The sequence below is a fragment of the Phocoena phocoena genome, chromosome 8 (genome assembly GCF_963924675.1).
Source record: "Phocoena phocoena chromosome 8, mPhoPho1.1, whole genome shotgun sequence".
NCBI classification, from domain to species: domain Eukaryota; kingdom Metazoa; phylum Chordata; class Mammalia; order Artiodactyla; family Phocoenidae; genus Phocoena; species Phocoena phocoena.
In genome coordinates this window covers 28,676,696-28,698,998 of record NC_089226.1, presented here as the reverse complement: position 1 = coordinate 28,698,998, position 22,303 = coordinate 28,676,696, and the positions used below count along the sequence as shown (strand labels likewise).

General features: G+C 36.1%; 1 protein-coding gene across 1 annotated transcript; it reads right to left on the bottom strand.

Moving 5' to 3' along the window:
- Positions 1 to 1,069: 1,069 nt before the first annotated feature.
- On the bottom strand, positions 1,070 to 19,651 carry LOC136126317 (caspase-13). The gene is made up of 9 exons (XM_065881370.1): positions 19,609 to 19,651; positions 15,053 to 15,307; positions 10,645 to 10,754; positions 9,455 to 9,628; positions 8,009 to 8,243; positions 7,027 to 7,170; positions 5,782 to 5,891; positions 4,135 to 4,238; positions 1,070 to 1,931 (listed from the first exon to the last, which is right to left on the bottom strand). Exons 1-8 carry the CDS (start codon positions 19,613 to 19,615, stop codon positions 4,140 to 4,142), a joined length of 1,134 nt encoding a protein of 377 aa, XP_065737442.1. The 5' UTR covers positions 19,616 to 19,651; the 3' UTR covers positions 1,070 to 1,931; positions 4,135 to 4,139.
- Positions 19,652 to 22,303: the final 2,652 nt, after the last annotated feature.

The following is a 22,303-nucleotide window of genomic DNA, read 5'->3' as shown; positions in this document are numbered from 1 at the left end:
GTCTACAGTCACTTGGGTCTGTTATTTTTGCAGTAGATATGACAAAAAATAATTAATTTAATGTTTATTGATCCATTTGTCTTTTAATTTCTTTATATATTAATTCACTTTTTGTAGAATTCCATCTATGTTATGTATTGTATTCTCTTATGATTTTTTTTATTTATGTTTATCTCTATTTGTTGCACTTTTTTATCTCTAATATTGTCTTTGTGCTAATTCTATTTTTTCATACTCAGTCTTGCTGAACATCTGCTATCTGACCATTCTTTTTTAAAGGACCAGGATTTTTCTTAAGTGATCTCTTCAATTTTTTGTTTTGTTACCATTTCATAATTTTTTTCTTTTTAATATTTATTATTTGCTTTCTTCTATTTTCTAAGTGGTTCAGTATTTTTCTGACTTCTCAAGTTGAATGCTTAGTTTATACTTTTTTCCTTTCTTCTTTTTATATGTGTTTATGTATATTTCATAATTTATGTTTGTATATGTATATACTATCTGTGTGTGTTCTTATTTCCAACTATGTGGAAATGTGTGGCAGTCTTTATGTTATTAGGTTTCTAATATTATCATGCAGTAGTCAGAGAATGAAGTCTCTCCCTGTATATTTTTGAACTTTGGGATGTGTCTCATGTCTCCACATGGACATGAAGTCCAGAAACCTAAACATCATGAATCTTTGTAGTGTTAGTTAAACTTACAATTCAAACTTCAGTAAAATTGAAGTTTGAATTACAATTCAAACCCATACAATTTCAGTTTCTCCTTGCTTTGGAGATGTAAGGTGGTACAGTGGTTAATAATTCAGATTCCAGAGTAAGCCAGATTGCCTTCAAATCCTGGTGCAGCCACCTACTAACTGTGTAACTTTGGGCACATCACTTAAGCTCTATTTTCTTTTGTTTCCTTACCTGTAAAATGGTAATATTGATAGTGATTACTTTATAGGGCTGTTATGAGGGTTAAAGTAGCTACTTATATACACACAATCCCTTATAACAATCAAAATCCTTAAAATAATCCTGACATACAATAATAAATATTACCTATTATGGTTGTATTTGACATCTAGAGAATCCTTTTATTTTTTTAATGCAGTTCATCATGTACTAAAATATTTATTCAGAATTCTGTGTGTATGTAACAGAAGTGGTACATCTCCTTACTTAGTAGCTCAGATGACCATGTGCCAGAATTCTTCTACCAAGATTCACCCTTCCAGAAATTTTAACATTCTCCTCTTCCATTGCTGACACTCCCCAATCTCTTTGCTGTTCTTTATCTAATAATATTTGTCTTTTCATATAAATATACTCAGTTACACAATCTTGAATCAAAAGCCCAATTTATTTTAGACAATAACCAAATGTTTGCTAAATAATAAAATTTTCCTGAAGCTTGGAAATATGCAGAAATCTGGAAAGAAAATAATCAACAAGAAAGCAAATTAACTTATAGATGGGAAGAAAGATACATAGGCATACTTTGCTAAAATCATAACTTACTGAAGAAAAAAATGAACTCAAGCTATGATGTTGGTTAAATAATATATTAGGAAACTTCTTCTGCACAATTCTAGGCCTGGGGTTTGATGAGTGTATAAAGGAGGAGCTGACCAATTTACAGCTCTTGTCTCCAGATGGGCACCATCTCCTTTCACCTATTGCTGAGGGCAAGTCATGACCAGTTCCCCTTACTCAATGAAGTGCAGATATTATATGCAATAAAACTAGAAAATCCAGTTTGCTTCTTCCACTTCATTTCCATACATCCACCATTTTAACTGAAATTGTATTCTCTATTAGAAGACCCCCCAAAAAGACAGTTCATTTGTTTTCATTTTCACTGAAAGACAAAAGGTTAAACATGTGTTCTGTACTGGTAAAAGTGCTTCTTGAAGTTGAAACAGCTGAACTTCCTGTGATTTTCTGTAGAAGAGAAAAAGAACAGATGGTTAAGATAGTGATCCCTGGAAGCCTTCAATCCAACCCTTACTGTGATTCTTCTTTGATTTTCTTCCATATGCTTTTGCCATTTCCCTTGGCTTCTATCTGTGAACTTTGTAGTCTATTCATCAAAAAGTACTCAGAGTGATCTTTGCAAAATCTAAGTTAGATTATATCATTTCTCTGTTCAAAAGCTCTTGAAGGGTTTCCTATCTCACTTAGGATAAAAGATTTTAAAACATTTACCATGTGTTCATCAAGGCCCATGTGATCAAGCTTCTCACCATTTTTCTGAATTTTACTCTGCCATTTTTCCCACTCTTATTCTCTAGCCAGCTGCCTTCTTGCAGTACTTTAAAAGTCTTAAGCACACATGTGCCTCAGGGCATCCGTACTTCCTATTTCCGGTGTTGGGATTCATTTCCCACTAGAGCCATAAGGTTCACTCCCTTACTCTATCCATTCTTTGTTCTGATTTCAAATCACTTCGTTACTTCAAAGCAGCCTTTATTGAGTAATCTATTTATAACAGTATGGTATTCATCTTTTTTTTTTTTCTTGCGGTGCGTTGGCCTCTCACTGTTGTGGCCTCTCCCGTTGCGGAGCACAGGCTCCGGACGTGCAGGCTCCGTGGCCATGGCTCACAGGCCTAGCCATTCCACGGCATGTGGGATCTTCCCGGACTGGCGCATGAACCCATGTGCCCTGCATCGGCAGGCGGACTCTCAACCACTGCGCCACCAGGGAAGCCCCGGTATCCATCTTTTTGTGTCTCTTTAGCCTTTTTATTTTTTCTTATTAGCTCTTACCACTCTCTAACATATATTAACTTGCTTGTGTATTTAGAGTCTGTCTCCACTCACTAAAGTATGAGCTTTCTGAGAGCAAGGACTCCATTTATTTTGTTCACTGGTACATTCCAAGCATCTAGAACAGAACTTGGAACATAGAAAGTGCTTGATAAATATTAGTCAAATAAATAATTCAATCCCCAAATATGGTTCTATTGGACTAATTAGGCAGTCAAAGCTATTCTGCTGAAGTATCTATGCATTTATGTAGCCAAGGTGTCAGAAACCAGGGGTAGAAGATGGTGGGTAAATATTTCAAGAATTGAGATAAAATTTACTATAAAATATAACCTTAATTATGTTTCTGAGAGGGAGATTAATAATATGCTTATAATATAGTGTGATATAAAGCTGTTATGAGTGAGTAAATACTTGTTGGGTCTAAACTCAATAAACCCATTCTAAAATAATTTGACCAAAAATTTTTTGTTTAAGTGTTAATATGGGTGATTGAAGGGGTTTCTGAGCAGTATTTAAGAATCTGAGTGGCTTCCCTGGTGGTGCAGTGGTTGAGAGTTCGCCTGCTGATGCAGGGGACACGGGTTCATGCTCTGGTCCAGGAAGATCCCACATGCCGTGGAGTGGCTAGGCCTGTGAACCATGGCCACGGGGCCTGTGAGCCATGGCCACGGAGCCTGTGCATCTGGAGCCGGGAGAGGCCACAACAGTGAGAGGCCCTTGTACCGCAAAAAAAAAAAAAAAAAAAAAAAAAAGAATCTGAGAACTGACTCAGAATGTTCTGTGATCTACACTGTGAGAACAGTCAGAGAACCAGAGTCTTCATTGACACAAACTCTTCCAGGGTGCATTTTATACTGTATAGTAATGGTGGCTCAGTATCAGTAATATGACACACCTGCACTCAGAGGACCACAGTCCTGCTTTCTCTACAGTCACCTCTTTTTCTGTTTTTTTTTTTTTTTAATCTGAGGCAATATTTGGTAACTAATAATGTGTGTGTGTGTGTCAGAGAGAGAGAGAGAAAGAAAGAGAGAGAGAGAGACAGGAATTTAAGTAATAATGGAAGCATGAGTACATGTCTATGCTAATAATTGTTACCCTGTGTCCTTCACTGTTTATTACTTTCTGTCTCGATTTGGCTTACCTTCTTGGTTGATTGATTTATTGATTGATGATTGTAGAGATGGAGGGGTGGATCCAGATGCATATAAATAAGGTAAAAATTAGCAACTAATCAACAAACTACATCAACAAGGAATACTAATTTACTAATTTGACCACTAAAGCAATAGGCTGTCATTGGTCATTGGACCTCACTACTAATATCACTGTCCCACTTATTTTGCCTGCCAACAAAAATTCTTGATACGTACTATTTTCAATTGCCAGGAAAGAGGTAGAAATATCTTGTCATGGAGAGTCGTTCAATGGTGGGCATCTGGGCTTTAACACTTGGTTTTTCAAATGCTTTTTGTACCTAAAAACAAAAAGAGGTTCTGGCTGATACATACCTCTTATGCATTCTCAAAAAAAGTTTTGCACAATGAGCCAAAAAATTCTTCGAATGAAGGGTGCGCCTAGGATTGATGGAACCAAGCCCTTGGACATTCTTATTCCCTGTCACTGCTACCCTACCTCTTAGAAATGACACCTAATGTCAGAATATGCTCTTTATCTCAAAATACACACTTCATGCCTAATTCAAGTCTTTTCAAACTGCATTTTTTTTCTAGTTTCCACTTCTGATCTACAGATCTGATGATTAATTATCCCTTGGTGTTTGTTCATGAAAAGTGGACCTCAGAGATCCTCTATCTTCAAACTCTCACAAGGTTAACTCCTCAATTCAATAAGGTTAAAATCCCAGGATTTTGTCCTTAAAGCCTGAATGATGAGCAATATTCACATTCACCATCAAGATGAGCTCTGAAGTATTTTTCTGTAGACTGATCAATGAGATCCTACTTACCTAGATCCACTATTTCTAATCTCTTCTGAGGAATTCCCTTGAAAGTATGTCTAAATCCTATTCATCCAATAGGACTTAACTTCCTAAGCTCCTAGTCACAGAGACTGTGACTCAGGTTACAATGTAATCTTCTCCAATTTACTAAAGGTATATCCTTCTTTTCCCATGGGAATGCTATTGTTCTTTATGGTTTTAGTTTAAAAATAACCACACTTTCCCACGTTCTTAATACCAATACTTTTCTCCCTAAAAAAGGAGGGACATTTATTCACTCATTCATACATTTATTTATTCAGTGAATATTAATTCCTCCCTTCCAGCTTGTTGAGTGTTGAACAAATCCCTGCCTTCATGAGCTTGCATGCAAGTGAATAAATACAGATAATAAGCAAACAAAATATATACTGGGTGGGTGGTAGTAAGAGCTATTGGAGGAAAATAAATTAGGAAGGAAGGGGTAAATAAGGAATGTCCTGAGTTGGGGAAGAAGTATCAAGTCTTCCCTTCTGGGCCACTCTATTCAAAGAATTTTTCTCCTACATTCTCTTTCATGTGTCCTAGGACTTTCTCTTTTGGATCCTATCACAACCTGTATTACACACTTTTTATTGTTGTTGTTGGACTACTTATTCATTGCCCATCTCTCTCACAAGAATGTTAGTTCTAGGTAGCCTTATGTCACATATGTCTCATTTACCCCTGTGTCATGAAGATATAGCCCATTACCAAGTAGACCACCCAATGTATATTTATTGAATAAATGAAGCAGTGAAAATTAATCCAAAATACTTTCCATTCTTTGAATTTTAAGAACTTATAGCCCATAACACACAAGCTCACATGTTATAATATTTTGTTCTATTTTGATCTTTTGCTGTGGTGCATTAACATAGTCTTTTTGTAAATCAGATTTTAAACACATGGATTACAGAAACCAGTACCACTCTACTTTTGTTTGTCTGACAAAAATCTGTCATTGTCACTTGAAAGGCAAATAATAGTAAAGTCTTCCTGAACAAATACATGATTAGAAAAGGAGAGAGGAGCTTACCTTTCTAAATACTTCCTCTAGATGACAGCACCAAGAATATTTTTGGAAGCATGTGATGAGTTGAGTAATGAAGAGAGAACCTTTTGTGATGTCTCTCCAGGCCACATTATCTATGACGACAAGGAGTGGTAAGCCTTGGGCTGTGGCCTTCACCATTTTTTTTTTTTTTACATTTTTTGTCTTTTAAAACATAGCTTGGGAATTATCTTGACATGTTTAGGGGAAGAACTTACAACCTTTCATTAACTCATTTTCCATAAAGAAGTTGAACTAAAGAAGCAGCTCATCAAAACTGCAGGTCATTGCATAGTGATTACCTTGTATTTTGGGAATTGACTTTCTACTTTGTGACTTATGCTTATTCATTTGGCTTTTAAAGGAGGCTTGAGAGATAATTGTAATTATCCCATTTTACAGATGAAAAATAGAAGCTCAGAAGGATTAAAGAATTTCCTCATGTTCACATAGGTGATTGTTTACAGATTATATACCATGATGTCTTTCACAATATAGTGAGCAAAATAAATAAAAAGACCTAATGAAACTTTTGGAGGGAAGGGAAATGTTTTTGGTATAGATAGTGGTAATAATTTCACAGGTATATACTTATCTCCAAACTCATTAAACTGTATACATTAAATATGTGCAGCTTTTTTATGTTAATTATACCTTCATAAAGTGGTAAAAGTACTTAAAAATATGTAAATTAGAAACCCTCAGATATAAGGCTTCTTAAGATGATTACCTAAAGTTCAAGGACTAGATACTGTTCCCCTAATAGTAGGCCTAATAAGTCCCATTGTATCATTTTCTTCTTCCTTTAAAAGGGCATCCACCTTCTTGCTGGGATACCACTCTAAATAGTACCAGATGGGAAATATGGAGAAAATGGCTTGGAGTTGATAATTTTTGAGAAATGGCCATCAGTCCCTAGATCCATAAAAACTCTACTCAAAATGTTGAATGGATTTAATAGAAAACTGAATCAATCATTTGTTTTTAACTAGTGTGATGGTAAAGGGATTTTTTTTGTATTAGGTTGTTTTAATGGTTACTATACCTTTGTCTGTAAAGTGCAACATATAATAAAAGTCAATTTTTAGAAGTGAAGAATAAATAAAATATATTGACAGCATTCAAAATTTGCGTCAAATAATTGCTGCCCAGTGCTTATCTTGTTTTTTTAGAATCTTCAGAGGTAGCCTCAGACCCACAAATCCATGTCTGCAACTGAAAGACACATACGTGGGGTTGAGGAACAGAAAGCAATGAAGTCCTTCTCCACATGGGTCTTGTAAATGGCATCCTCCTCCAGGTTCTCAGGTGACTGTGAAGAGCTGTCTGCCAAGGCTGCTGGAGAGTCACTGACCCACAATTCCCCATGATTTGCTGTAGAGACATCAATTTCCTACACACTGTGTCTCCCTCAGTATGACTATTACAATTGCCCACCTCATTCTTTTACAATGTTTATTCTAACCAGTTTCACACACACATGTGCACACATACATACACACATACAGGTGTATCTCCACCCCACATACAACAGTTTGCCTTTTTCTTGTGTTGTTGAGCAACATGCCAATTAATAGTGACAGCATTTTAGAACTGGAAGAACCCACTTGCTGAGAATAACAAAGAAGTTAAAGCCTTATCTGCATAATTTCAGAGCATAGTTATCATTTTATAGCTAAATTATTTTGGCTTTTCGTCTTCAAACACTGTTCCAAAAAGCTAAAAGGGAAATGGGAGTCAGGAAAAAAAAGCAAAGAAAAATGTCACTGCAATCCCAGTTTCCCTCATCTCCTTATTCATTTCCCTTTCAATAATATATGAGAAAAAAAAAAGATACTGCTATCACATAATAGCCTGACTTTCAAATGAAATTATTCTCAAGCCAGAGAATGTCAAAATGTCTGTAAAACATTTACAAGTAAAGTTGTCATTTAAATGATTTCATTCCAAGGTTGGAATATTTTTGTTTAACTTTGATTTGAGAATTCTGGTGATCTCCTTCACCACTTACCTTGAATCAAATTGAACAGAAATTTCTCAGCTAACAAAACAGAGTCTCATGATACCAGCCCCCTAATTGGAATTTCCTAATAATTCAATTTAGTGTATTTTCACTGGATGGGGTTTAAGATTGTTTCCCCTAGAAACAAAACATACTACAATCCTCTGCAAACACCTTTATGACTTTTGGATTTTTCATCTCAGAACTTACCACCTCTGCAGGCCTGGACAATGATGACCTTAGGTTTGTCCTTTAGACTGAGGCAATTGCGGTTGTTGAATATCCGGAAGATGGTGTCATAAGGTAGCACATCTGGGTTTTCATCACTATGCATAGTCCCACAGATCCCATCCAGGATGCCATGAGACATGAACACCAAGAATGTGCTGTCTGAAGATTTGTGCTCTTCACAGGCAGCAAATCTGCACAGCACTGATTCCATATCCTGAAAAAGACTGCAAAGTGTTACTTTAACAGGACAAGCATTAAAATTAAACTGACCTCCTATTTATTATGATCAGTATAAGAAACATCTGTAACGTTCCAATCATGGTGGCTTTACATAGTGGTTACTTGATGATAGTTTTATTTTTATTTCTATAATGGATCAATGGGTTCAACTTTTTGTTCCTTCTGACATTATATAACCTGCCCTCTTAATACATTTTACATTTGCTTATTGTCGTTATATACTTTCATTTTCATCTCTGTATTTTCTCTCATTACTTAATAAAAACCTTGAATAATAAATGTATCATACCACTTCCCTTCTAAGGCACTCCCCACCATACTTAAAATAAAATAAAACTTGTGACATAAGTATACTTCCCCTTCTGACATTCTTCCTCCTCTTCTAGGCTCTAGTCACACTGGTCTTTCTGTACTTTTCAAGTGCCAGTTTTATATTAGGTTCAGACTTTTCACTTGTAGTCATGCCTGCTTGGAATATATTTCATTCACATCTTTCCAGAGTTATCTTGTCTCTGATAGTCATGTGTCAGATCCCATATTACCTCCTCAAAATGTCTTTCTCGGCCATCCCATCAAACATTATTACTCCTCACTCACCAATTTGTTCTTATGTTTCCTTTTCATTTCCTTTTCACTTCTTTTCAATCTTAGAGACACACAGATACATCAAATATCTGAAATGCTCTGTTTTGCTTATAGTTTGATCACCCCCCACCAAGTGAACCTAGATCAGTGTGAGCTGGGAACCTTCAGTCTCATTTACAGACCCATCCGCAATGCCAAGATAGCCCCTGGAACAGTCAGGATTCAGTATTTATATGGTGATCACACTCCTGCTAACATTCATTACTCCAGAATTTTCTGGGAAATATTGGGGCTGAATCTCAATCATCCCACTTCAGAATTAAGAATTTTGTGGGTACATATGCCAATCACTTTTTGTACAGTTTTATGGAACTGAGGATATTTGAAGATCTAAAGAGATATAGATTTCACCTGTCTTAATATTTTTATTTTATAACACACATTCACACAATTAGATACACACACATACACACACACACACAACACACAAATGAGACCTATGGTTGTTAAAGTTATTTGCTTAATATTATAAAGTTCACTTGTTAGTAGGAAGATATGTGTTGAATATGTATGTGTTTGGGGTGGGTGAGGGGCCCTTACCCTGGCTGTGAGTTTCTCTTCCACATCCACACTGTAGCCAAGGCCCTCAAGCAGCCCCTTCATTCCCATGATGTCATGGGCAGCCCCATTCCTGAGAGGGAGATGATCAAACTCTGTATTGCATATGATGAGAGCCAGACGAGTGCGGGCCTTTATCTCCTTTATTGGATAGATCTGCAGGAAATTGATATGCAGTGAGTTTGATTTACCTAAATCTCTCTTAAACCCTCATACACCAATCACTGTTGCTTTTAAGGGCTTGCATAGATGTCCTCTCTCCTATCCTGTACCAGAAGACACTGTCTTCTCTCTTTTAGTAATGGATTGAGTTGATAATAGAAAGAAGTACAAATTGGAAGGGAATTATTTTTCAAAAGCCCAGACAATGATCCAGATTATATTTGTGATGGTTACTCGAGAATCTTCAGGAGACTAGAACAATTCCTACCCTCTCCTTCTCCTCTTTCTTCTCCACCTAGTCAAATCTTTCTTAACAATCAAGTTTCAGATCAAATTTTGTAAAAACCAGGAGATATTTGCCATTGACTCCAGCTAAAAATAAAGATCCTTTGCCTTGGGTAACATTATTCTGGTACTATTTTTTTTTTTTTTTTTTTTTGTGTGTGTGGTATGCGGGCCTCTCACTGTTGTGGCTTCTCCCATTGTGGAGCACAGGCTCTGGATGTGCAGGCTCAGCAGCCATGGCTCACGGGCCCAGCCGCTCCGCAACGTGTGGGATCTTCCTGGACCGGGGCACAAACCTGTGTCCCCTGCATCGGCAGGCGGACTCTCAACCACTATGCCACCAGGGAAGCCCATTCTGGTACTATTTTAATTTATAATGTTTTGCAGGTGTTAATAATTTTTAACTGGAATGCAAACAATTACTACTCAGCCATGTTATCTTATAAATATTTTGATTCTATGACTACAGCTAAAATTCTAATAAATCCCAAATATATAGGACAACAAATAAATGAAAAAAGTGAGAGACTTGTATTTTATCATAAGGTTGAAAGAGAATTGGAATCTTTGTGAAGCCATGTGATTTCTTCCTGCTCAAAGCATCTATGAAAAAGGAATCCACTGTCCCACCCTGCCACTCTGTAACTAATGCTTTAAGAAATTGTGTAATTAGTGAAAGCAATTGTTTTTCTCTCTTCCTCTCTTTCCTGTACAGAGCACAGTACCTCTTCAGCCCTTTCTTTACACAATTTAAGAAATTCTTCATGAGGGCAAAGCTTGAGGGTATCTGTAGTTTCTGCTGACTCATCTGGTCCAGTCACGATTTCCTCAGGAGCTGCAGAATACATCGCATAATATAAATTGTGATATCTGACTATGTGACCCAGTTATCACCTAAGAAAACTGACAGAAAAGGGTTATCCTGGGAAAAAGATTTTTAACATGTTGGGTTATAATTGTATCTAACCTGTGTGTGAGGAGACAGATGTATTACGACTGGGAAAGAAGGGAGAAATCCTTGGTAGTAAAAACAGATCCACTCAAAAATGCAATAATAGATTTTGATATTATGAAGAAGACACCTTAATGATTTAGGGTCAAAGTTAGCCTTCCTTTTACTCACGAAAACAGTTTGATTTTTCCAGTGGTTTTACTCTAGGGTATTACTCATCTGTGTGGACTTTCTACTGTCTCTGAGCAAGAGTACATTTAGTAAATATTTATCAGAGTGCTACCTACTAGAAATAGAATTAAGTCACACTCACATTGAGTCACTTTTTTTTTTTGAGAGTATGCAGCACTTATTACAAAGCCAGGAGATACAAATATCCCAGGGCAGGAGGAGGATACAGCCACAGCACCTCAGACACAGGACAAGGTGCAAACACAGACAAACCTGTAGGGGGACACCTGACCCCAAACACATAGGTTGTGATAGAGTCTTGCCTCCTCCCTTCATCCTGATCTGATCTATGCACATTGGAGAAAAACTGGTGAGTGGGGGGTCTGTTGGGGTCTGTCCCTCAGGGGTTGGACCACTTGACTTCTTGGGGATGGAGCTGAGGTCAGATCTCACAGGTTCTGCCTTCCTGTGCTTTTAGATGCCTGTTGCTCTTTCCTGACTTGGCCTCAGCTGCAGGTGGGAAGGGCACTGCAATTTAAAATTTTCTAATGTCCACATTGAATATAAACAGACACACAATCAATTAATTTAATAATATATTTTGTTTAACAATATATACAAAATAGTATCATTTTAACCTGTTACTAGCCACAATTTATGCACTTAAAAGCCACATGTGCCCAGTAGCTATCATATTGGGTAATATGACATCCCAAGTCTACTCCTAATTCGCACAACAAACACAGACACATACACACTCAAATACTTAATAGAATCCTAAATCCTGTACCAACCAGGTATTATTTTTTCAGCAACCTCAGCGTGAATTTTTAACCTTTCCAGAGCAGATAGGCTTCAATGATTCACCGAGTTGTGAAATCAGCTATTTAAAGGAGAAATGCTATGCATTAATCATAGTATTGCATCCAGTGTCGAAGGTACAATTTTTTTTTTGTCAGAGATGCTACATTACTCTGAATGTCCTTGCCTCCAAAGTGCTGAATAACCAGCCCTAAATTTTCAACCCATGTTTTAAAATGTGAAGAAATAACTTCTCCTTGTTGGAAATGAGAAATGTAATATTTTCTGAAACTGTTTGGCCTCATTTGACTAAGACTGTGCAAGAGACTGGGAAAGTCCAGAGCCCTCCCTTGGAGAAGGAAGAGATTCCTCATAAACAAAAATCAGAAGAGGTTTATCAAGACCTAACATAACAAGGTTTTTGTCTATGAAAGGAATAAACCTTTATGTTCATTTACATGAACGAACCAAGACAGTCTCTTATTTTATTTTATTTTAATTAGAAAGGCAATATTATCTTCTGTAAATTTTTCAGTTTTTAAACTTTATAATTTTTTCAATTTCATTTATTTGTTTCCATTAGTTTTTAAATAATATTTTTTTTATAAATGTCTTTCTAAAAAGTATGCTAAAAATGTAAGCTCTGGAGATGCAGCAAATGGTATGTCTTTAAGTCTACCAAACTGTCTTAACATTTATTTCTTTTTTTTTTTCCTTTTTTTTTTTTTAACATTTATTTCTGTAGATAAAGTACTGACACATACTCTCCTTTCCTACTCCAGAAGATTCTGCCAATGTGAAGAAGTCCAGGATCTTGGGATAGTCCCTGGTCAGAGGGTATGTTTTGTCATTGAAAGTCTCCTGTTTCCAGGTCATTTACAAGTTTGGTGTACTCTTGAATTTAATAAATGTCATCTCCTAATGACCATTATATGTCTATATATAGATACAGTATTTACAGAGAAAACTGAAAATTAGACTATCTTATGGCTAATAGTAAAATTATCATGAAACTGAATCATTTCATTACAATGTAATGTAGTGTAGCCTGCTGTTCAAAAGGAGTACCCATGGGCCTGAGAGCACAGCAAAAAGAAATAAGAAAATAAGCAGATTAGATAAAAACTTTAATATCTGAGTTTTATCTGTTACCTAATGAAATGCTCAAGAAACCCCTTAAACTGAAACAAAACTAAAGATACTGATATTAGATAAGACAAGTCCTTCTCCCTTGGCAAGTAGGAATTTGAGTAATTATCTCTCTGACTGAATAACAGTGCTTGGCACATAGTATGTACATATACTGCTAAATAATTGAAACAAATAGCTTAGATTCTTCCTATCCCCCACTCCATTTCCTCAGTATCTCATTAAGAACCCTCTGAATTATATCCATGCCCAAAAGGCCTGGCTAGAGCTTTTACATATTCTAATAGCCCCACTCACCAAGCTTCCTGTTCTCCTGGGCCAGTATACTCCAGGTGTCCTGAGATTCCTCTGGAGGTTCCATGTACAGTAGAACTCAGGGGGCTACTGGATACTTCATGAAACGGTCTATACCTGCTGCCTGCCTGCCACAGACTCTGCTGATGGGATAGGTTATTTCAGTTTAAAGTTCATTCTAGTTCCTGGGGTTGCTAAAATCATTTTGGAGTTCCCCTTATTTCAATTCTGATTCCCATTTGTTGAATTATCTCTGATCTTGTTTTTATTTATTTTATTCTCTTCTCTTCTCTTCTCTTCTATTCTATTCTATTCCTTTATGGCTTATTTTAGGATATTGAATATAGTTCCCTGTGCTATACAGTAGGACATTGTTATTTATCCATTATATATGTAATAGTTTGCATCTGCTAACCCTAAACTCCCAATCTATCCCTCCCCCACACCCCTCCCCCTTGGCAACCACAAGTCTGTTCTCTTATTTTGTTTTTAAATACAAATTGTTTTTATCCCATCCCAGGTTTAAGAGAAAGTAATAAACCTGCGCAAGGACCAACTTAAATGTTAATGATAACATAGCCTAGGCCACAATCTTGGACATCTATTAGACTAGTGTATACTTCCTGCTGGTGGGAGTGTCCCTTCTCCATAGAGAAGGGATTATTGAAAAAGCTTATTTGCTATAGTGAGGTCTCTACAGTTATGTTGCATGTTGTTTATTATTGCTTATTATTATTGATAAACTCTAGTATTCAGGCTGGAATTTTAGGTTAAACTCTATACTAAATTGAGTCCATCACTGGTGAACTTGGATCTGAGAATATTTAGACTCTAGTAATATTCATAATTCATTTAAAGTGAAGTTTTGAAAGATGTTAATATATTGGACAGTTTATATTGAATAAGTATTCTCCTGATCATATTTTGTAACTCACAGAAATGAATAAGCACAGTAAACATTGAAATATTATAAGCTAAAAATAATTCTGATAACTAATATTTATTACATGCATGTTCTTCATTTGCCTATTCATCCGATATTCATTACATGCCTGCTATGTCTCTGGCACTCTGCTAAGAGCTATTATTCATTGGTGAAGAAAACATTTGTGATCTGGATTAAGAAACTCAGTGGATTATAGTCCTGTCTAATGAGATAAACAGGGGAAAGAAGTGTAATAGATTTGATGTGGAGAATAAAGTGTTTCATTTTATATATCTTAGCTTTGTGAAGCCAGTGGAACCTTCAAGTGGAAATGTTGAATATGCAGCTAGAGCTAAATATATCTGGAGTTCAGAGGAGAGTTCCAGATGGGAGCTAACATACTAGGAATTTTCAATCTGTGTCTGCCATTATGTTCCTAGCTTTACAAAGCCTGTGATGAAGTGACTGAAATTGTCAAATTGTCCCCATTTCACAGATGCTCATACTGATGCTTAGGGAGGTTAAGAAACTTGAATGAAGTCACATAGTGTCCAAAGTGACAGAAACCTGAGTTCAACTCCAGGTATCCCTTACTACAAAGTCTCTGCAATTAGCTATCTCTATGATCAACCTAAACACAAGGACTCAACTTCTAAGCTAATTGGAAATTAGATGCCCTCCCACAAATGACAAGGTGGCCTCTAAAAGGACAATGATAGGTTTAGTGAAAATTATACTTTAGTAATAGGAGGATGGGGAACTTAGAGGACAGTGGAGCAGCCTTGGAGCCAAGTAGATCTGAAAAATTTAAGATATCCCTTGAAAATAATTCCAGTCTTACCTTTTATACTGGTGGAATTTTTGTCTATGTTTAGGAAGGTTTGAACAAAGATTTGACCTGCTTCATGGCGTTTCTGTCGCATACAGTCCACCAAGACCCATGCTTTGTCTTCAAGCTTGGCATTATAAATTTTTTTCTTCTCCTCTTCCTCCAATTTCAGGACATTTTTTCCCACCAAGTCATCCAAAACGCCAGTAATGAGCTCTTTGCCCACAGATTCCAAAATCTTAAGTGGGTTTTTGTTGCGTGTGTCTTCTGTCAGAAATACAAAGCTTCCTTTTACTTGATCTTGTCTCAATAAAAAATTTAGAATTGAAAATAATCTGATGACTGATCTTTCAATATGGTAGATCAATATGACACCAGGTTAATATATTACTGTCTGGGATAATTAGAACTTTTGTGGGTGATTAAGGAAGTCAAATTAATAAGTATTTTATTGTAATACCACAGGTATTATTTGAATGGATAGTGCATGGGAAGGCAGGGTATCTCATCAATACTTAATTAAATCTACAAAGACAGTTATAAAGTTCATCTAGATATAAAGATAGTCTTGACACAAAATGATATATTCTAAAAAAAAAATGCACCAAGACATTAAAGAACTTTGCCCCAGAAGCACCAGCCTCATTGTTCTTGTTGTCTTGAAGTATTCTTTCAGTAAATGTTTATTGGGCAAATATTATGAGAAAGAAACATGGACATTACAAAGCATGAATAAAAAGTTACCCAATATCAGTTCATTTAATAACAGCTAACATCTATTATGCATTTAGGATTTAAAAAGAAATACATTTAAAGCAATATACAATATTTTTATTATTTACAAGTCTCTGTACTAAATACTTTATAAATATTAATATGATGGACCCTCACAATAATCCAATGAGATGGTTAATATTTTCCCTATTTTACAGATCATTTAAATAAAATGCCCAGATCACACAAATTAGGATTCAAATTCTGTTCTTACACCATATTCTATAAAGTTAAGCATAGCACAGCTTCAGTAATAATAGTTGATATTCATTGAGGCCCCATTGGTCTCAAGTGCTTCATATGAATCTTATAAGTTAAAGTTAATAAAAATTCCATGTAACATGTATATTAATATTTCTATTATATAGTAAAGGAAACAGACACAGAGAAGTTAGTTAAATATTGGATCCAAATTGTGTGAATAGTACACCATGTTTAGTAAGAGGGTAGGAAGGGATTCAAACTCAGGGGTTCAGAATCGAGTCCCCACTCAAATCATCAAACTACTTTACATGATACTTGGTAAAGAGTTACTTAAGAGAATAGAAAGTGATTCAGGGACTCAGAAAAGACTGGGTTCATTTCTGCAGATGAGGTCACAAAATGCTTCTTCTTAGAAAAGGTGGCAGAAACACTGGTCTTACACTAGAGTATACACATGTCAGAACAGAAAGATTGAAGAATTATGAACAACATGCAGGTTAATCTATGAAATGTTTACTCTGACTGAATTCTGGGTTTCTATTTTATTTATTTCTGCCTTCAACAGGCTGAGTGTTGACTGAATAAGTGGTACTGGGAGAAATATGGTAAACAATAAAACCAAAGAATGTTTACTTTACATCCTCTTATTATCTACACATTCTCATGTCTTCAGTTATTAGCTTTAAATAATAAATAAATTATCCCTGAATTTATAGATTCAGCCCAAAGGTGGATCCCCAAATTGAGTGTCATATATTCATCCCTTCTCTGTATCCCACAAACTCATTACACTCAACTTTTAAAAGCTGAACTTCTCATTTTTCATCACCTGCTTCATTCCCTATATGTACTAGTGTGGGGCCTTTAGGGACTTTCCACCCCCTCACTTGTTCCCGTAAACCATTTCTTCTCCCTATCGTGCGCCACTCCTTCTCCCTATCGAAACCAATTCTTCTCCCTATCGTGCGCCACTCCTTCTCCCTATCGAAACCAATTCTTGGAGTTTTTCAGTTGACGGGGACTTGCCAGACAGCGGGTAATTTTCCAGTTGCCCGCAACAGGTATACGCCCTAACCGCCACAATGAACAAACAACTATAACGGCTAGAAGGTGGGACAAAAGTTCCTAAGCCAATGAATTCAAAAGTCACCACATTTACCCAATCATTGTGAGAATATACCCACCCTATGAGTAAAGAAACCTATAAAAAGTATGTGATTCCGCTTTTAGGGGTTCCCCATCGGCCTCCTGCGTGAGGTTCAGGGAACCCTGGTGCATCGGCTCCTAATAAACCTCTTGCGTGTTGCAGCGGCTCTCGACTCTTGGCGGTTCTTGGGCGAGTTGGAATCCCTCGTAGACCGTTTGGGTCTAACACTAGTTAATGGTTTCTTACAGTCAAGTGCACCAAATCAGTAAAAGCTGGTGATACTGAACCTCTTCTGCTTTCTTTATATCTTATTTTCCATCTCACTTCAAACTGTATTGATTTTATCTGCTAAATATTTGCAGAATCTGACTACTTCTCCCTCTCTAACTGTTTGATACTCTAGTTCAGGCCAACATCCTTTCTTGTTTAATTACTCTAAGAGTCTGATAAATCTACTCTTGTCCCCTTCTAATCTGTTCTTCTCAATGAAGCAAAGTCAGTGTTCTAAAAATCTAGACGTAACCATGAAATGTCTCAGCTTAATCTAATCTAGGTCTTCTCATTCAGCCTCATCCTCTGCTACTATACTCACCTTGCTCATTACATTTTAAACACTTTATCTTTCTTTCAGGTTCTACAAAGCCTTTATTTAGGGATCCTTATGTGTACAGTTTCTCACACCCAACATTCCTTTCTATTTCTCAACTGCTTCCTGTTTATCTTCAGGTCTCAGATGACATGGCATTTTCTTTAGGAAATTCTCCCTGATGCTTAAGACTAGACTGAGTGTCAGGGCAATATGCTCCCAGAGAAACTTGTTTCTCCCTAAGCTAACATTTTTTTCCTTATAGTTGTTAATTAGTTAACAATGGCAACCAAACTCATTAGTTTATGTTTATTGAGTCACTTTACTTGTTTTGTCTACTGCTTTTCAGTTTATCATATCTATTATCTAATGATGTCCTGATTCCAATTCAATAACAAGTAAGGTCATCCTGCCTAGCTAAAGAGGCAGCCATGAGTGTGAATTTAATGTACTACTCCCCAGTCAAATGCTGTATGAGCACCATGAAGAAGATAAGAAAACAGTCAGTCCTTACATTTTAGGAGTTTAAATTAAATGTGTGAGATGAGACAGAAACCTTGGAAAGAATTACACTACAGGGAAAATAAGAAATAAAGAAACACAATAGCAAGAAAGTGTGAGTGGGGGGAATGCAAGTAAATGTTTGTTAATGAAGCTGAAATCATGCTTTAGAGAGATTAATGGTAAAGTGAATAAATATATTTTGAAAGGTAGGAAAACCTGTCTGACAAGTTCAGACATTTTTTAAAAGGCAATACAGAGCCATTGTATGTTCCTGAGTAAGAAAATTGCATTTGTAAATACCTAGAAGGTAAGAACTGAAAGATAAGGATCTGATCATCTTTCCTAACAATGCTAATCTGCAGACAAACCTAGTCCAGCTACATAAGAATCATTTGTAGATCTCTAAAAGATTATAAATGCTTACAGTCTATCCATGGTTGAGTAATTCGGGGTTATGAAGGAGGAAATAATCTAAATTTGTTAATGTCTACAGATTATTTAGATTTGTTGTAAGGTTTAGAAACCACTGATCTAGTTGAACCTCTTCCTTTTCAAAATAAGAAAATGAAGCCAAAGAAGTGATATATACACTAATATGTTTAAAATGGATAACTAATAAGAACTTGCTACATAAAAAAAAAAATAAATTAAATAAAATTCTAAATTCAAAAAGAAGTGATATGATATACCTGAATACTAGCTACATAAATAGCCAATGATTCCATCTCTTATACTTTCCAGTTTCTGTGCGTAAGATATGTGACCTGAAAGCAGTATGCAGTATGGATAGGAGGGTTAAATCCTGGAGATAGGGAGACCAGTTAAAAACTGTGATAGCAATCCAAGAAATATTGTGCTAGAGTAGTTAGCACCACAGCTAGAATGGGAGGAAAATGTAGTTACTTTACAAAGACAAAGAGCATAATTCAATATAGGATATAGTAAGGGGGGGGGTGGGAATTCAAAGACTCACTTATCTGATTACGGGGACAATTTTATGGAATCAAGAGGAAGCTGAGAAGATTTCAGAGTGCATTTAGGAATTTTCAGAGTTTTCTCACACATAAATAACTTACTCTATTTGTCTTTATCCACCCTTCACTTTGATAACCAGGAGCTGCAAAAAAGGAAATAACTTCTTCCTGGCTCTGAGGTAATCTGGACACCATACTCTCCTTAGTATCTCCGAGACAGTGTCCCCCAGTTCAAGTTACACAGAGCTAATAAGGAGAATTTAGCTTGCACAGGATTGGCTCACTTCTCTTGTATATTTCTTCCGGTCACAAAGCAATTAATAAGTGTTTTCTAAGACCCAAGTTCCTGACCCTCAGCTAGGAAAGGACCCTTACTCACCAGCCATATGTAACAACCGTAGTCCCTTCCTGATGCCTTGAGAAGAGCACAGGCTTGAAAATGAAAGTTACTGGACACTTCCTCCATTCAGGGGGCAGGGACTCCTAATCATAGATTGGGAAACTGCTGCTCAGAACTTCTGCGTTCACTGTCAGGAAGTCCCCTGTAGTCAGCAAATGGATTTCCCAGTCCTTTGGGAAGGATTATTTCTTCCTTTTGGAAGAAAAAAAAATGAATTGACAAAATATTTTCCAACCTATGTTGGAACCTCTGACTGTTTTTTTCCCTCATTTTCTTTTTCTTTCCTTATTTCTCCACACCTCGTTCTCTCTGTCTTTCTGCTTTTGATCTCTCAGTATTTCTCCTTTGCTCAGCTACAAGTGCAAATCATGAAGAAGTTAAAACTAACAGGTTCCCTTTCATTTCCGGATAAGGATTACCCAAATAACTTTAGTTTCCTGTTTTAACTGTGCTGATCATGGTGGTATTATTCCCTCTTCATCTCCCTATCATCTTACATTTTTATTGGAAATAAGTTCTGAACCCTTGCCTCCATTCCTTTCATGATTTTCTTTAACTGCCTAAGCTTCCCTCAACATTTAATTTTTACTGAGGGTGACTATTCACCTCCCTTTTTGTTATATTCTGAACAAAGACTGACCATAGAAGTAGTCTCAGGCTGTAGTAGAATGATTGTGTGATAATACAAAAGATATATATCCAGAAGAACTGTTAGTGAAAGGGGGAAAAAAAAAAAGACTATGAAATGCTCAACTTGAAGGTCTTGAAAAGGTCAGAAATTCTAGGTCCATCCATGCTGCTGCAAATCATACTAAGTGAAGTAAGTCAGACAAGAAAGAAATATCATATGGTATCACTTATATGTGAAATTGAAAAAAAATGGTACAAATGAACTTATTTACAAAACAGAAATAGTCACAGAAGTAGTAAACAAACTTATGGTTACCAAAGGTGAAAGGGGGTGGGAGGGATAAATTAGGAGATTGAGATTAACATATACACATTGCTATAGATAAAATAGATAACTAATAAGGACCTACTGTATAGCACAGGGGACTCTAGTTAATATTCTGTAATAACCTATATGGGAAAAGAATCTAAAAAAGAGTGGATATATGTATATGTACACCTGATTCACTTTGCTGTACACCTGACACTAACACAACATCGTAAATCAACTCTACTCCAAAAAATATATATGTACGCCAATAAAAAAAAAAAATAGGTGTATTTTTGACAAGTCCAAAAAAAAAAAAAGGACAAATTCACCTTCATTGTTAACGGGTTAGGATTAGAAAAGGCTCATATTTGCAAGTAAAAGAGTAGTTTTTCCAGTTCTTCCTAAGTCTAACCTTGCTAAGTGAAAACTTCACCCCAAACTCATTATCTGTGCACCACACAGGAACATTGTTTTGCATACAAGTCACCCTAGCATTTATTCATAGGGTGTCATGTACTGTCTGCTGATTGTTTCATGTTTGTTGACTGTCCCATCTTATCAATAAGACTATAAACTACTATGTACCTAGAGTTGAATCAAATTACTTTGTATATTGAAGAATCCTTGTATCCCTGGGATAAACCTCACTTGATCATGGTGTATGATCCTTTTAATGTGTTGTTAGATTATGTTTGCTAGTATTTTGTTGAGTACTTTTGCATCTATGTTCATCAGTGATATTGGTCTGTAATTTTCTTTTTAGTGTGATATCTTTGTCTGGTTTTGGTATCAGGGTGATGGTGGCCTTTTAGAATGAGTTTGGGAGTGTTCCTTCCTCTGCAGTTTTTTGGAAGAGTTTGAGAAGGATGGGTGTTAGCTCTTCTCCAAATGTTTGATAGAATTCACCTGTGAATCCATCTGGTCCTGGACTTTTGTTTCTTGGAAGGTTTTTAATTGCAGTTTCAATTTCATTACTTGTAATCAGTCTCTTTATATTTTTCGTTTCTTCCTGGTTCAGTCTCAGAAGGTTGTACCTTTCTAAGAATTTGTCCATTTCTTCCAGGTTGTCCATTTTATTGGCTTATGGTCGCTTGTAGTGGGCTCTTATGAGCCTTTGTATTTCTGCAGTGTCAGTTGTAATTTCTCCTCTTTCATTTCTAATTTTAGTAATTTGAGCCCTCTCTGTTTTTTTTCTTGATGAACCTGGCTAAAGGTTTATCAATTTTGTTTATCTTTTCAAAGAACCAGCTTTTAGTTTCACTGATATTTTCTATTGTGTTCTTTATATCTATTTCATTTATTTCTGCTCTGATCTTTATGATTTCTTTCCTTCTACTAACTTTGGGTTTTGTTTGTTCTTCTTCTAGTTGCTTCAGGTGTAAAGATAGGTTGTTTATTTGTGATTTTTCTTGTTCTCTGAGGTAAGATTGTATTGCTATAAACTTCCCTGTTAGAAATGCTTTTGCCACATCCAATAAGTTTTGGGTGGGTGTGCTTTCATTTTCATTTGTCTCTAGGTATTTTTTGATTTGATCTCTTCAATGATCCTTTGGTTGGTTACTAGCATATGGTTTACCCTCCTTGTGTTTTGTTTCTTAAAGTTTTTTCTTGTACTGGATTCCTAAGTTCCTTGTGTTTTGGTCATAAAAGATGCTTGATATGCTTTTAATTTTCTTAAATATACTGAGACTCACTTTGCGGCCCAGCATGTGATCAGTCCTGGAGAATGTTCCA

Coding starts and splice junctions, on each gene's coding strand:
- LOC136126317 (XM_065881370.1), bottom strand. Junction 10,755..15,052: donor AAATTCCACCAGTATAAAAG/GTAAGACTGGAA, acceptor TGTATTCTGCAG/CTCCTGAGGAAATCGTGACT. Junction 4,239..5,781: donor TAGAGGAAGTATTTAGAAAG/GTAAGCTCCTCT, acceptor TTTTGTTTTTAG/GTACAAAAAGCATTTGAAAA.